The sequence below is a fragment of the Hypomesus nipponensis genome, chromosome 25 (assembly GCF_054491055.1).
Source record: "Hypomesus nipponensis isolate SF chromosome 25, ASM5449105v1, whole genome shotgun sequence".
NCBI classification, from domain to species: domain Eukaryota; kingdom Metazoa; phylum Chordata; class Actinopteri; order Osmeriformes; family Osmeridae; genus Hypomesus; species Hypomesus nipponensis.
In genome coordinates this window covers 9,116,918-9,134,045 of record NC_140385.1, presented here as the reverse complement: position 1 = coordinate 9,134,045, position 17,128 = coordinate 9,116,918, and the positions used below count along the sequence as shown (strand labels likewise).

At 46.8% G+C, this 17,128-nt stretch overlaps 2 protein-coding genes across 6 annotated transcripts in view; both read right to left on the bottom strand.

Annotated features, from left to right (window-relative positions):
* Positions 1-9,986, bottom strand: part of kcnip4a (potassium voltage-gated channel interacting protein 4a) — a 114,026-nt gene extending 104,040 nt beyond the window's left edge. Inside the window, exon 1 of one of the 2 annotated variants that reach the window (XM_084691237.1) lies at positions 9,840-9,986. In XM_084691237.1, the coding sequence (XP_084547363.1) occupies positions 9,840-9,900 (61 nt within the window). In that variant the 5' untranslated portion in view covers positions 9,901-9,986. The remainder of the gene's footprint in view (positions 1-9,839) is intronic. The other variant, XM_084691236.1, reaches the window with a different exon arrangement.
* A 5,003-nt stretch (positions 9,987-14,989) lies between these two features.
* adgra3 (adhesion G protein-coupled receptor A3) overlaps positions 14,990-17,128 on the bottom strand; it is a 114,433-nt gene continuing 112,294 nt past the window's right edge. For all 4 annotated transcript variants that reach the window (XM_084691314.1, XM_084691316.1, XM_084691315.1 and 1 more), the window contains one exon: positions 14,990-16,849. In XM_084691314.1, the coding sequence (XP_084547440.1) occupies positions 15,325-16,849 (1,525 nt within the window). In that variant the 3' untranslated portion in view covers positions 14,990-15,324. The remainder of the gene's footprint in view (positions 16,850-17,128) is intronic.

Sequence of the window (17,128 nt, the reverse complement as noted above, 5' to 3'; positions counted from 1 at the left end):
CACAATTTTGTCCCTTGTCACAATGGACAACGTCGCTATGGTCTTCCTGGCATCTGGGTCCGGTTGACACACTGACGTGTGCCCACATAACCATAACAAGGTCTATGACATGTGACTCAAACCTGCTGGTCTCACTTCATCGTATACAGTCACGACAGCGAAGAACACACAAATGGCTTTTAAAAGCTTGAAGACACGCATTAACAACAGCGCTTTGCCAGCCTTGTGAATTATTCATCACATTATCGTGTCATTTCCATTTGCCCATGAATCTTTTAAAAGGTGTGGGTTTGACCGGGACAATAAACAACAAGCTGTGGGCTCAGACGACTACAGTACATCCAACATTTAACCATGAATCATTCAAACCAAGTTACTCTCTAATGAGATGAGTTAACACACAGGCTCCCTCACGATTGGCTTTTAGAGTACAATACCAAGACGGCTTAGTGAGAGACAAAGTCCTATAAGTTTTATCTTGGTTTTGAATACTAAAATTTTCCTATGTTGTTATTCCTGCTTACTCCTTGTTTAATCTGAGCAGCTGCTTTTCAGCAGAAAACAACATCAACATGCACCCAATAATGTTGTAATGTCCCTTTAAGAGCGCCGGTTCTGTCTGCACTGATGGGGGTCAAGATAAAGGAACATTTGGGACACTGTTCTATGTTCATAATCACCAAAAGTTCTTTGCAGACAACACAGCTACTCATATTTCATTCATATTTCTTAAACCTCACCGTTACGTACCTGCACGCCCTGTTAGGCATGTAGTAAATGTTTTACTTTTAAAGACTCCACTGATTAATTATCTATATCTCAAAGGCCTGTGTGTGTGATCCATATATAGTTTTATCATTAGTTCACAAGAAGGCTGGGTTCCACAGTGTCCAACAGGTTGGTCAGTATATCTGTGTCTCCATGCTAACAGACCAGTGGGGAATCACAGCAGGCCCAGACGGAAGACACAGCTAGCTGTAAGGATCTAGGCCGGTCACACTGCATATCTCCCTTAGCGCACGTACACACACACTCAAGCACACAGCACACACACACACACACACACACACACTGACCTTGTCCTCCACCAGAATCAGTAGCTAAATTTAGCACAATGCAGATGGGAAATCGCAATCCGTCTCCTGAATCAAATCAAATCACCTGAACCACTCTGAGGTGGTCCAGATAACCTTTTACTCACCGTTTTAATTGACCTTGACATGCATCGGAAGTTCAATAAAGCCTTTCCTTCCATCACGTCATGTCCTTCCCTCTAGAGGCTGACCTCTGCTGACCAGTCGTGCGTCACAGACAGACTCACAGAAAGCAGCAAAGTCGTCATGGTCATTTTAGACCCTGACATGGGGGATTTTAACTTGGGAGATTATATATAACAAGGCCAGATGGCTATACTAAGTAAAAATGGCAATTTATGTGGGAATCGAAATGCAATTGTAAACAGGCAATCGACCAAGTGTAGAAACACATTTTTTACATCAACAGAGAACTGCTGTCTCCTCCTAATCACACTCTTAGTACCATTACATTTTTGATTACATGAAGTGTTAATTGCGTGTTGGTGCTTATTAGTTAGGTAAATGAGAGTTCAGCACATTTTTTAATGAGAAGTGTCAATACACTAGGGATGGGGCGACTCAGCATAATGTGAAAAGGGTGGGGGGAGAGAGAAAGGAGACAAAGTAGAATGGCTGTTTGCACGGTCTCTTCCCAACTCTGCATCTTTCACCAGTTAAATGGAGCATGACATCACAGCCACAGTGGCAAGACAGACTCATTCTACACACACACCTCTCTAGAGATGTTCCTGAGTCAATGTGTTGGAATGCCTCCATAAATGATTCAGCCACTGCCTGTCTTGTGAAGATAACGGCCTCACAGGTCAGTGTGCTCACTAAGACCCAGTACCAGCCCTCCCTACACCAGCAGCACAGCCCTCCCTACACCAGCAGCACAGCCCTCCCTACACCAGCAGCACAGCCCTCCCTACACCAGCAGCACAGCCCTCCCTACACCAGCAGCACAGCCCTCACCACACCAGCAGCACAGCCCTCACCACACCAGCAGCACAGCCCTCACCACACCAGCAGCACAGCCCTCACCACACCAGCAGCACAGCCCTCACCACACCAGCAGCACAGCCCTCACCACACCAGCAGCACAGCCCTCACCACACCAGCAGCACAGCCCTCACCACACCAGCAGCACAGCCCTCCCTACACCAGCAGCACAGCCCTCACCACACCAGCAGCACAGCCCTCCCTACACCAGCAGCACAGCCCTCACCACACCAGCAGCACAGCCCTAACTACACCAGCAGCACAGCCCTCCCTACACCAGCAGCACAGCCCTCACCACACCAGCTGCACAGCCCTCCCTACACCAGCAGCACAGCCCTCACCACACCAGCAGCACAGCCCTCCCTACACCAGCAGCACAGCCCTCCCTACACCAGCAGCACAGCCCTCACCACACCAGCAGCACAGCCCTCCCTACACCAGCAGCACAGCCCTCACCACACCAGCTGCGCAGCCCTCCCTACACCAGCAGCACAGCCCTCACCACACCAGCAGCACAGCCCTCACCACACCAGCTGCACAGCCCTCCCTACACCAGCAGCACAGCCCTCACCACACCAGCAGCACAGCCCTCACCACACCAGCAGCACAGCCCTCCCTACACCAGCAGCACAGCCCTCACCACACCAGCTGCACAGCCCTCCCTACACCAGCAGCACAGCCCTCCCTACACCAGCAGCACAGCCCTCACCACACCAGCTGCGCAGCCCTCCCTACACCAGCAGCACAGCCCTCACCACACCAGCAGCACAGCCCTCACCACACCAGCAGCACAGCCCTCCCTACACCAGCAGCACAGCCCTCACCACACCAGCAGCACAGCCCTCACCACACCAGCAGCACAGCCCTCCCTACACCAGCAGCACAGCCCTCACCACACCAGCTGCACAGCCCTCCCTACACCAGCAGCACAGCCCTCCCTACACCAGCAGCACAGCCCTCACCACACCAGCTGCGCAGCCCTCCCTACACCAGCAGCACAGCCCTCACCACACCAGCAGCACAGCCCTCACCACACCAGCTGCACAGCCCTCACCACACCAGCAGCACAGCCCTCACCACACCAGCAGCACAGCCCTCACCACACCAGCAGCACAGCCCTCCCTACACCAGCAGCACAGCCCTCACCACACCAGCTGCACAGCCCTCCCTACACCAGCAGCACAGCCCTCACCACACCAGCAGCACAGCCCTCACTACACCAGCAGCACAGCCAGGATTCACAGGGCCAGTCTGGGTTTAGGGGAAAGTCACTGTGACCACACAGAACAATATAGCCAGTCTGTCTGTAGAGAGTTACTTGGTCCCCAATCTGTCTGTGGAGGGTTACCGGGTGCCCAGTCTGTATGTTTGTCTGCCTGCCTGTCTGTCGGTCTGTCTGCATCCATTGCAACAAAGTATTCTCCATCTTGATGTAGACTGTGGTAAGGGAGAGTGACACACAGTCCACATATAGCATGCATATCACTGGATGCATGTGCACATGAAGCCAATTGTAGCGATTAGGCTGAGAACATGATATCACGTCAGCACATGCAGAACATTGGCAGAACATTGGCTTCAACAATATCTTAATGTAACAATAACCTCCGACCAACTGTAAAATAACTGCTGACTGTTGTGTGACCTCTTTGTGATATGTACAACATATGCATCATCAACAGAAGGCTATACAATCAGCATTGTGAGATCACACACGAAATTACATGTAGACCCAGCACAGTGTAAAAGGTTCTGGTGAAGGAGAGTCTCTGTATGGCCACTAGATGTCAGTATAGGACACTGCAGGACTCAAGACAACAGGCTACTGTCCAAGGAGGCTGTGGACTCCTTAACCTCCATTCCTCCATATAAGGACTACAGGGTGGGTGCAAAAGAATATTCACTTAGCATGTAAACTCTGAATATACATACAAATGCAGAAAAAAATAATATATATATATAAAGAAAAGAAAATGAAAACCTATCAGCATGTAATTTACATTAAAGGTCAGGTTCACCATGACATTTCCACCCGTAACAAGTGCCTGTATTCAAGTAGCTGCTAAGAAACAACATTGCTTGTAAAAATGTAATACAACTAAAACACATTGGAATCATGACATCCTCACTACAGCCTGCCAAACTAATGTCCTGTCCCAGATCCTGTCCAAATTTAAATACTTTTTTTTTCCCTAATTGCTTGAGTTTCAAGTTGCTAGTGGCATCATTGTGTCATTATGATTCCATGGCTGTGACAGTTCTGTCACTAAGACAATAAGCCTGGTAGATGAAATATTTGTCTTATATAATGCAGTACCGTTATTAAAATTGATTTTACAGTAAGCTCCTGGATTTCAAGGCAATAGACTGCAAACTTTTATGCATCAAACAACTTGGATTGTGTCTCATTCTATTATCAGCGTGACAAGTGCATGACACGCCTGTATAATTTATTCTAGTGCCAAACAGTGCAGTCACATCTTACTGGAAATTATTTAGATCTTTGCATTGTTATGGAAAACTACACAAAAACAGTGCTGAGGTAGTATACTATGCTGTGGTCTAGTAATAGTATAGTGTAATAGTATAGTGTAGCATAGTATATTCTATAATAGTAGACAAAGATAATCTGAGTAGTAGTGTGCAGTGGACAGTTTCATGTTCCAACTCCAGGATCATTCCCAGCTTCTGCCCAGTGACTGACTGACAGAATAAGAACATGCGTTGGCTTGGAGGAAGGCAGAGCTTGCTCCGCTGTATTGGATTCGGTTTAAATGCTGATCATAGCAGTAAGATGCTGAGTGTTTAACATGTTAAGCCGCTTTTTACCTTAATTCTTGAGATTGAAAAAGCAATACAATGTTTATTAATTAATTGATTCATGTTTCACCTGTTTGTCCGTATCTCCTAAACTGTCAAATCCCAGATACATCGAGGTACAAATGCGGGGCTAAAGTGGTAGCTTGCTCCCAGTAATGATCGTCTTATCCATCAACCAAGCTGTTGATCAATCAAGCTGTCAGAACATTAAGGACTAACAGCCAATACCACAGGCCACTCACCATCACATACTATGATCTACTAGTTCTTCTACAGTACTAAAGTTAATCATCCTCTACATCTAATATGACCTTAATTGATTTAAGCTCATCTGGGGACAGGCGGGAACATTGGTTCCATGAGATCTCAGCTGAGGAATGGTTTGGTGGGCTATAATGAGCTAGGAGAATGGGATACCATGACACATTAAAACTAGTTGTTAGCATGGCACATTAAACATCCTACGAACTTGAATCCGACCATAGTGGCTCTACAGTAAAATGGCCATTCAGGGTAAAGGGTTAGTTGAGGTCTTGATCCATTTCCTACAATGAAAGTTTAACTTGGTATTAGAGACAGTGGAGGCTTGTTATAAACTGGCTAGCACACAGTCAGCCCTGATGAGGCTGGCCTCAGTTAGAAAACCAGCATTGCCACCCTGTTGCCAGCGCCTGTTTGGCAGACCATCCAAGGAAGACAAAAGGAGTGAATTTGAGGCGTAAACAAGCCCGGGGGTTCGAATCTAAACATGAAAGGCTGTCCATTTCTCCTTTTGGCCTTCAGCAATCATAAACAAACGCCTTCTGTTCACCCGGCCACGCATGGTGATTTCTACGGCACTACCGCTCTGGCTACACTGCTTCCGCCCTCTCCCTCTCTCAATCCTGTTCTCTTCCTCTCTCCACTCTCCCTCCCTCTATCCCCTCTCCCACCCTCCTTACCACTCCCTATCTTCTCTCCCTCCTTCCCACTTCTTTTATTTCTCTCCGTGCCTCCCTCCCTCCCCGCCTTTCTTCTCTCTTCCCTCTCACCTTTCCAAACACTCCATTTCTCACCACGTCCAATTATTTTACACTATTCCCTACCTCTTTTTTTTTCTTTTTTTGCTGACACCCATCTCTCTGCCCCCTCATGCTATCCCACATTTCCTCCATCTCTGCCCCTCCCGTTCCCTCTCATCTCAGCCTGCTTTCTGAGGCAGACAGCCATCCTAACAGATGCTTCCCACCCCTCATCCCGACGGGAGAAACTAAAGCTGGCTCCAAAACAAACCCATCCTGTAGGAGCCAGGAGACGTATGGAGGGATCTCCTCAGCTTCTCTTCTGATCCAGGTTTCCCGTCCTCATCAGCATGACAAGCAAGCAGACAATCAATGCATCGCTTCATTGCACGGAGGAAGATAATGTTTAATTGGCCCTCTGTGTGTCGATCAACCGCTAAGAAAGAAGCAACATTTTCCATGTAGATATCCTTCCTCAGGGAGCCCACTAGTTAACTGTGTGCATACCATGCAGGTCGACCTGCAGTCCTTCCCTCTCTTGGTCACTTATATTCCCTGTGGAAATACCCAAAAATTATATATTTGAAATGTTTCCTAATTAGCCTATTTAAATGTCCAATGGCCAATGTTACCATATTCCTTCATGTTGACTTAGTCTATATCGCTGGTGTTGGTACAATTAAACAGGTCAAAAAAGGGACACTTCAACCGGTTGTGATACTGAACGGTGAGGCTGCACCACCAGGAAACTGCACCACTTTGTCAGCCAGCACACAAACTTTACTTAAGACTAATTGGAGCCGTCTGTCTCTGTGCCGTTTCAACTCTAATTTGTATGCATGCCTCCAAATATAAACAGACCATCACATTTGTTTTCATTTCTAAGACATCTCTGGTACTGCTGATGTTTGCTCTTTCCAAGGTGCAATCGCTGAGCTCTGACAAGGTGTCAGAGAACACAACCATTAAAACAAATCCAACTTTTACTTTTCTACAAGTCACATTGGAATATGGCTACTTATGATTAGGAACTCAAGGCAATCCACCATTAAAGGCTGAGTCAGATATAATGTGCTTAAGGACTAGTCATAAAATTAGTCACTTTTTTGTTTTTATAGGCCTCAATCACTGGCTGGAGGGTGGCCAAGCCACACAGTGTATTGGCTGAATTAGCTGAACTCTGTGTGAATAACAATGCACCTTATTATTGATCAAAGCAGCAAGTTTGTTTGTCTGCCATGCAATTTGCTGTTATGCATTTTTGTCCTGAGGCCAAGGGTGCCAGAGAACGAGCTAAGATGTTGGCAAGATCCCCAAACCTCACACCATATGTCTGTCCAGTTACCTCTACTGAGTATACCATGTCTTCTCTGGATCGCACCACTGTCTTCATGGTCATCAGGGGGTTTTCATTTTCAATTATTAAAGAACTTTGTACCTTTTGTTTGCTTGGCACTGTTACTGGACATTCAATACTGTTAGTAAGCATAAAAGGTACATTTAAACCAAACGTTTACTAGTCAGCAATGCAGAGGGAAGTTTATTTCTACTAATATAGCCCTACATGTAACCTATTAAATCAAATTATACACATTTACAAAACACTCAGAATTTTATTTTATCCTGATTTTAAGCTTATTTAAACTATATATGTAGTATTTTATTGCTGATGTATCAAGAGTGTTCATGTCATTAGTGTAGCCCAATATTTCACTGCATCCCAGATCAAAAGAGTTCCCTGAAGGAACGAGCAATATACATCTAAATGGTCTTTTTTGAATGAACTTGAAGCAAGCATTTGAGCTAGCCGTGGTGCTGAAGTTTCTCAACAGAAAAAAAAGGATTGGTCACATTCCCTTGACTCTCAATATAGCAACACCACAGAGAAAAGCGCTGGAGGGGATAAGAAGCCAGTGAGAACTGGAAGAGGCACTCTGAAGGAGTGTTGGAACTCTGAAGGAGTGAATCAGCACTGTTGCAAGGACCCAAGTCCCTCATGGGACACCAGGCAAGAGTGGGCAGTGACAGCATTTGGAGACTCGTTTATCTCAATAGGTCCCAAAAGGATATGAAACAGTGGGTGAAGGAGAAAAGAAATAGTGTGACGGTGCGTGTGACTGAGAGGGAAAAAGAGAAAGAGAGAGGAGCGACACCGAGGGAGAAAATACTAAAACGAGACATAGGGATGGGCAGGATTGCTCTAGGCATTGTATTGGCATGCGAGTAAGTTGGGGATTTTGGCGCTCAAGTTTATAGTGGACTGCAGAGAATCTCTGCCAGTCAAGTTGAGGTTGTTGCGGTACAGAGGCTGACCAACAACTCCAGGAAGGGTGACTTGCCTTCTCCCCCTCACACAACGCTAACTGATGCAATCCAGAGGAAACACCAAACTGACAGCTTCACTGTGGGATGGAGGAGGTCTGGAGAACAGCTGCTGTCAGTGTATAGGAAACACACTAAGACAGCAAACCTTCCATCGGTTTCCGACCTGAAGGAGGCCACTTTTATAACACTGCCAATGGTAGAGGTAAATGAGAAATATGAAGACAAACACATTGGGCATGAAACATCCAGGCCACTAGAGATCGATCAATTCTGCAGAGAAACTGGTATCCTAGCCCTGAGTCACAATGTATCTATTCAACCTAAATAAAGCTTTACTGAGCTTTTCAGGCTCAGTAAGCATTCCCAGTTGAGATACCTGGATAATGGTAGGTAAGTAGCAGTCATAGTGGAACAAAACCACCAATGTATTACTTTGATATATATTAAAATATATATAAATTCTCGATATAATCCGACAATGTAAGCAACTAAAGAAATTCAGATAACACCGATCAATGCAGGGAGACTCACCCTAACCAGCACAACTACAGAATTGATAGAAAACTGTTGCCAAAACGCTTCAACTCAGAACAGTTAGAAATCTTGAAAGCGTTTGGACTCCTGTTTCCTGCAGATGGATAATTAGGACGTCATCAAGCATGCAAACAGCCTACAACAAACATTGACCCGAGTTTAGTACAATTACCCGCTAACGGCTGTTCAAGGTTTGTGAGAAGCAACGAGAAGCCTGAGGGATATCTATCAACTATAACAGAGTGATAATCATTCTGGAGAGCTGCCAGTGCTCTGATTAGAATGAGAATTCACATCTGGACTGTGCAGGTGCACCGACAGCAATCCACAGCAGCCGAGCAAAGCAAAAACTTTGCTGGTCTGTGACCTCACTCGTCGTCCGGGGGATTTATTTGTCACATACAACAAACATCACCTAGAAATGATTGACTGGAGGTGTATTTGAACAGACGTCTATGCTATTCTTGGGTATATTTATGTGCTAGGAGAAGGTAGATGACTATGCAGGTGACAGGCACCGTTGAGTGACACTAGTGGCAATATGGCATTTTCTTATAGTCAAGAAATTGCTTTTGTGTAAGTCATGTCTTGCTTTTGAGTAAGTCAAGTGTAACAGAAATGATCTGTGAATAATACGTGCTCTGAAAATACAACATTATAACCTAATTGTCTGTCCCAATGATAAAACGTGTTTGTCACAAATACTTGTCAACTATTCCACATCTACTTCGATAAAGCAGTAGCGAGTCTCATAAATCACAGTACAGCGTTGAAATCGCTGGACTGCATTGGACGGTAACACCAACCTACATTGAGAAGCTGGTGCATCCAATTAAGCCAGCTGTTGATACACGGAGATAGGCGAGACAATGGTGCATAAAACATTCATTCAAAATAAAAATAAACATTTCAAGTTTAAACATTTCGTTTTCCACCAAACACCAGAGAAGGCAAAAGTACATCCATGACTTGAATTAACCTCACAAAAGTACATGCACAAGACTTCGAGGCATTAAAATGTCAACTCCACGCCAAACAAATTAAGAACAGATAGACGATAAACATGCAAATTCTGTCCTACCGGTTGAAGACCTGGCAGCATCCACTCGGGCAGAAATGCTATCCACTCTCTTCGAGTCCATTGTTTGACAAAATATTATTTTGTTCTTTAAACTGTTGTCCGACAAGAGTTGTGGAGCGGAGTGCAGGTGTTGCTTCCTTGCCAAATTTCGCACGAGTTTGTGCTGGAATCTCGCGCACGGAGTTCTGGGGCAGGATATAACTTCGGAAAGCAGGAATCGGCTCTATCCGTTGAGATGACCAAATCGTGTCGTCAGCAATCTTTCAAGTGATTTCAATCCTACAATAGGTACACTAGTGTAATTCTTCCGTGTTAATTAAGTAAATGGGTTAGTTAATCAAAATCGCTAGCTTTCAATTCAATGTAATTAAATTAAATGAATTAACTCAATTCAATAACACTCAATATAATTGTTGACTGGCATGTTTAATGTCCCTGCTTCCATAAGCCTATAGATATGTCTACAGAGTTTATTGGCCCTTTTCTCTCACTCACATGCTTACAAAGTAACAAAACATTGAGCACACAAGAAAACACACCTGCTCTCCTATTCAATGGAAAAATAAGTATATGGAGGTGTGAGGTAAACATACATTCCTCTGGCATGCCTTAGCCTATAGGCTAGTCAACTGCAGCTGTGTAAAGGCATCATGTACTGTCAGCCCATCATGACTACACAAAACATACACAGCTTTGGACAAAACCATGCACGTTCTCATTCTCCCCCATCACACCCTCATATTTCTTCTGTAACTGTTCCTATCAGCACTGTCAGCAATGGCACCAATCAATGCATTACATCGAATAAAAACAGTATCCTTATTTACAAATGAAACATCAACCAGGCTTGATGGTGCAACCAAAAGGACCACCCAGAATGAATGTGACCGAAACTTCATCAGACAGAGCTCGGCACATCCTGACTCTCAGCTCTTTTTTGCCTTGCTGTGTGTTCTACATACGCCCAGTCCCAATGGCTGTGTGAGACATTCAAAGAGAATGCAAATGTGTGCAAAATAGCTCGGCCCGGCCCCATCGGGAAAATACGTTTTTATCTCTTACTTTAAAGCCTCTGTCAACTGGCTGAAGTATAATGGATAGCTTTAGTGTCGTCACCGTATAAAAATTGGCTGTCTACTCAGCTAATGGCACAGCACGCTGACTTGGTGCTGACTTTCATCGAGATCCAGATTACATATTACATTAGGGGGAGGAAGGCAAAGGAAAACTCTGCCTTGCTTTGGAAAGGTATTTACGTGTTGTTTAATGTGTTGCAGGAGAGCTTGTGTATCTGCATAACTGCATCATGCATAATTCAAAGAAAACACTTGAAAGATACACTGTGTTTACTTGCCTGATATACATTGTGGAATGTAAGCAAAAACATCTCAAGGCAATCTGTGTCTAATGTCTAATTTTCTTTTAATTATATAATTCATATTACTACATTCTTGCAAGTCTGCAAAGGTGACACTTTATGAAAGGCAAAATTAACTAGGGAATATTGAATGATTAAAAACATATGTAAACAAATGAGTTAACGCTTATGATACTGACAGGAACATTTTGTTTCATGAATAATTGTTTCATACATTTGATAACATTAAATTGTGAAAACCAACCATCGTTACCATTTACGACTTCCGACGGTTCAGCGCATCCTGCCGTGATTCTAGAATCAACCTGTGATGCGTGCTGTAGTCCTTTAGTGGCCCTGAGTTTAAGTGATGCCCGCAGGGAGCTGAGCTGCAGTCACATACTCGGATGGCCTTATGTAACTAAATACACACGCTTTTGGAAGTGTTTTATAGATTGGCTCCAAGCAAAAAGCTGGTCACGATGTGAAGACAAGCCAGTGCCTTCTGTTCAGGAGTGAGAGAATAAACAAGGCATGTCTTCCTCCACGAAGATGTGCCTGTGTGCTTATCCCTACCTATGGTTGTTATCCTCGGCGTGACCGCCTGCATGCCACAGGCATCCATTAATCACGTTCCCTATATGGAGACTGATAAGTCTCGGAATGGAAACAACACCTGCAGAGAAACGTGTAGCCAGATCGGGCGCAAATACCCTGGCACAGGTAGGGAGCAAGCTGGATGGCGTTTAAGGACCCTTCTGTTAGCGTGGCACTGCCAACATAAGGGGTCTGGAACTTTCCTGCAGATGGCTGCACATCACCATTACTGTGGACAGGGACAGGGGGTGGTAGAGGAGGACAGTGATGCAGTCTGGGCTAGAATATCATTCTCACCTCCCTTAGATGAGTCAAGATGTCAGGGTGGGTGGGGGAGAGGACCCGATGAAACAATTTGAAGGTGGCCAACATCTACTGCCAAATACCCTGGCTCCACAGTGAGATTTGTGTGGACTTCAAGGACACCTTGAGGGGGTTCAGATAACCTGTTTACACGCTAAGCTTCAATCTGAGCAGAACTTGGACATCTGCCCGAAATGTGGCCCCCTGCTTCCCTCCATCTGTCTGGTCAAACCTCCCTCGGACTCACTTCAGAGTGAACAATAACAAACAACATGGTCTTCCACTCTCCCAATCAAAAATGATTTGTAAAGCTGTTTTTTTTTTTTTTTTCTGTGTTATTCCTGGAATTAAGGTTGGTTTATATGCAGTTCTCAGTAATGGACAGCTCCAGTCCGGACCAATCCAGTTCTAACGTATGTGAAGCTGAGGTCAGAGTTCACTGAAATCTGATAGGCTGGCGATGGGGGGGGGCGAATGGGGGAGAGTTGAGCATTACTGATCACATAGGCCCTCACATGATCCTCCCCATGGTCTTCTTACAGTTGTAGAACATGAGCTCACCACAAGAAGCTTCAGATGTAACCACCCTTTGAAACATCAAGGTAGGACGATGTGTTCACCGTCCTATATTTAGAAACTCACAAAGCTCTTCTGCCATAGAACGAGCACTTTATAGCACAGTAGCCTACACTACATTTACATATTATCATTCTTCTAAACAAATAGATGGGTATTCAGCTTGCTTTTACTAAACATTCCAAACTGCCGTCTCCACAGTGCCGTTTTCATGACAAACATGGGCTGCTAATTTACACTTGAATGTGTATTTTCAGACTACAAAGTTAGGGGTAATTTGGATGCTGCAGGTAATATATTTATGTTCCTGGAGACAGTTAAAGCCTGCTAATTGCATTCAGCGCAGATGGCGTGACTCTGTAGAAGATATCAATCTTCATTCCCACGGCAAGCTTCCACAACAAAGCCAGATGCTTCTTCCAGGCGTGAACAAGGCAACAGTCGGATAGACGGGTGCAGATGCATCGCTCGTCTGCCGTTTAGGTGTTCTCAGTGCCTCTCGTTAGGACTGGCGGCCGTACGCGGACCGGAGCGGGCCAACAGGTGCGACAGTAAACGGAGGAAAACAGATCTTGCCATACATACCATTATGGTCGTCACTGATCGAGGATTCTTACATTAAGTGTGATGATCCAACACTCATCTTGTTTGAAGCGGGTGTTTCTGTAGATACACTTTCTAACCCTAACCCTTACCAGTTGCTCTTAGAAATGTATATTCAAATCTGACCACCTGTCCAAGCTATCCCTGTGAACACGGTTGATTCAATGACACTGATCATTGGACTTAACTATCTGCTTACTGACCTTACACACATACACACACACACGGACAGCCTCAAGATAACTTTATAACAGATGAGACTTTGTGAAACCTTGGCCATTATTTGAAGATCAGTCTTGTACTTGACTGCCGAGAATCAATGAAGCCCTCACTAATCAAGCTGTAACTGCTCCATATATTATTTAAAATCCCTATTACAGTTTTTCATAACCAAGATGGCTGGGCAATATATCTCTGCCTGACATTAGCCACACATTATAATTTGTGTAGTCGCGTCCTTTGTGACAGAGACAGTAAATCAATGACAGATATTGATAGCCAATCTTCGTTATGGATCCCAATCTCTGTCTGACCTTCACACAAAAGCTCAACAAAAGCTCAGAATAGCCAATTGGCAGGTCCTGATAGGAGAGGGGGTAGAATTACTTCATCCAGACTGACTTATGGCTTTCATGACTCTGTCAGCCAGATATGTTAATACGGTTGAAGTCAATAGTCTTCATAAAACCAAGACGTTTGACCTGAGACAAGTGTTCCATTTTTGTCAAGTGGGCAGAATCCTACAGATTCTAGAGATGTAAGGAGGTGCTTTATTTTGTGTTCCATGTCCCTATTGACCACTATCTTGACTGCTGAGAAGGAAGAGAAGGTTCTTTGGTTACGGCGAAGAAGCGGACTTCAAAGACCTAAGACAGACAAACAGCACAGGCTCTCATATCTCATTCAGACTGGATATTTGAAACAATTCCTATTCGACCGCTTACCAGGAAGAGCAAATATGATTGAAAGATGATCTAATGTCAGGTCAAAGAAGCTATGATGAACACAAAATCAAAAAGAGAACATTTAGCAGAGTTGACAAGTACATGTGTATGTTGCTTGGCTGCAGACAGGTACCTGTGTGTCTTGCTGAGCTGCAGACAGGTACCTGTGTGTCTTGCTGAGCTGCAGACAGGTACCTGTGTGTCTTGCTGAGCTGCAGACAGGTACCTGTGTGTCTTGCTGAGCTGCAGACAGGTACCTGTGTGTCTTGCTGAGCTGCAGACAGGTACCTGTGTGTCTTGCTGAGCTGCAGACAGGTACCTGTGTGTCTTGCTGAGCTGCAGACAGGTACCTGTGTGTCTTGCTGAGCTGCAGACAGGTACCTGTGTGTCTTGCTGAGCTGCAGACAGGTACCTGTGTGTCTTGCTGAGCTGCAGACAGGATAAAGGTGAAGATGCACTCCTCTAATTATCCTCTCTTCTCTTTGATGGTGGTAACTGAGTCAATCATCGTAATGCTGGGCAGGGAGCCAGTGGGAATCCGGGACACTAAAATACTGTCACATAAAACAAAGAACCGCCCGCCCTCCAAAAAAACCCCAAAACAAAACAAGATGGTGACCTGGAGCACAATTAAAGGGTGGTCCTTCCTGAGGAATGGAGCTGACTAAACTTGTCAAGGTGACGTGATCTTCTGAAACAAGACATCTTTCTGCACATTTATGTAATGATAAACAAGTTAAAAGAATGAAAGACTTTAAAATAGCTGAAAGGAATTTGAAACATTTGGTTTATTTACACAAAATAAACTAGAACATAAAAAAACTGCCCAGAGGTATGGATGGGGCTAAAGTACAGACCATGCAGTTTCACGTATAAAACTCTAACACAGAGTAACCATTCCCGATTAACTGATATAAAAATACCTTTTACTGTCTATGGTCAGGTGGCAATCAAAACAAAGGCCTTTTTCACATACTCGAAAATAGTGCGGCATTCATTCCAACGTATTTTTCAATAGCTCAAATTTTACAATCGGTCCTAAAATAGTAGAAACCAAATTCACAGTTGAGTGTGTCTGAACAGTCTTTGGTGAGGAAACCGGTTGCTACACAGTAGTTTCGTGTTTCCATAAGCCAGTCTTTATGTTGGCTGAGCCGTCCGTGTTGAGCAGAGGCATGCTCTGTCCATTGTCCTTGAGCTTGCCGTTCTGGGTGGCCAGGTTGAGCCCATACGACTTGGACGAGTTCTCCAGCTCCACGTCCGTGTTGGGCTGCTTGGTGCCGCTACTGTCCTTGCTGGTGCCGGACGTCGCCGTCCCGACGGTGGTTTCTACGCTTCCTGCTACCGCTTCGTCCACTTCCTCGGCCCCTCCCGCACCGTCGCCGCCGCCTCCGGCCACCCCGTTCGCCACGATCCCGCCCCCCTTGGCGGTGTGGCGAGGGCGGCGGGGCAGGGAGGTGCTGGCGTCGCTGCTGTCCTGCTGGAGCAGGCTCTGGTGGCGCTCCCTGTAGGCCATGTAGGCCGCTCGCCGGCTGCTGCGGGCCGCCATGTCGTGGTGGTGGTGGTGGCGCCTGTGGGGGGCGCTCTGCACGCTGCCGTCCACGCTGGTGGGCACGTCGTAGGCGTATTCTCGCAGGACCGTCAGGCGGCTGGCCCGGTGCGAGCGCGCCCGGTTTTTGTGGTGGCGGCCGGCGTGGCCGTTGGTGGCGGGGATGGGGTTGTTGTTGTTGTTTACGGGGCGGAACTGCACCTCCACGGGCGCCACGTGCATCTTGATTTCGTTGTCCAGTGAATGTTCAGTGAGGCTGTTGTCCAACAGGGCGCTGCCATTGGCCGGCGCCGGCAGGGGGACGGACTTGCACTGGGCGGCCTCGGCGTGCAGATTGGTCAGTTTGCTGCCCTGGGCGGAGTTCCGCACGCTCGGGGCGCTTTTATTGGTGCAGGAGGACTCTGCGCTGCTGTGGGCACACCTGGACGCTTCGCCGTTGCCCCTGCTCACAGACCCCGCCCCCGACGACGTGCCCGCACCTGGCAACGGAAGCAGCGCGTCCTCCTGGGCCGAGTACGGCCGTCGCCCGGGGCAACAGGCCTGGGCCCAGTGGCGTTTCATGTCCTGCCTGTTCAGACAGTGGTGCGCCACCATGAACCCGGCTAGCGCCAGGGCCGACACCCCGAACAGGCAGGCGAAGACCAGGTCCACGGGGCTCTCCTGGGACACCGCCATCGCGCCAAACACCCACATGGCGGCATAGAGCCCCAGGGCGCCCGCCGCGCCCAGCAGCTGGGCCGCGAACGTGTGCTCGTTCTCCAGGGCGGACAGCGCCACGGCGTGGGGGGCCGACATGGTGGAGGAGGAGGCCTCGTGGGGGTGCAGCTGGAGGTGGAGAGGGTGGAGGTGGGAGCTACCGCCGCCACCGCCGGCGCGGGAGCCGTCCCCTCCTCCTAGCTCGACGCTGGCGCAGGCGGCCAGACCCTGCTGCTCCTCGGCGGGCTCCTTGAACTCGTAGCGGCGCTCGGGGTGGCGGCGCAGTTGCAGCCCGATGCTGAGGAAGTACATGCAGTCCACAAAGACGATGAAGCCCACGGGGCCGTAGAAGGCTCCGATGCTGGGCTCCCAGCCCATCCAGCAGCTGCAGCAACACAGAGCACGCATCAACACCCTCAATACACACAAATGCTAACACGCGCTAACACGTGCTAACACATGCCAACGCATGCTAACATGCGCTAACACATGCTAATGTGTGCTAACATGCGCTAACACACGCTAATACGCACTAACATATGCTAACTATCGCTCACTATATTGAACATGTACACTGAAGTGAATCTTATGCTATACTTATATACCCAACATTTAGATTGTGCTTGTCATAACCGCCACCCTCCACAACGCCTTGAGGATCGAA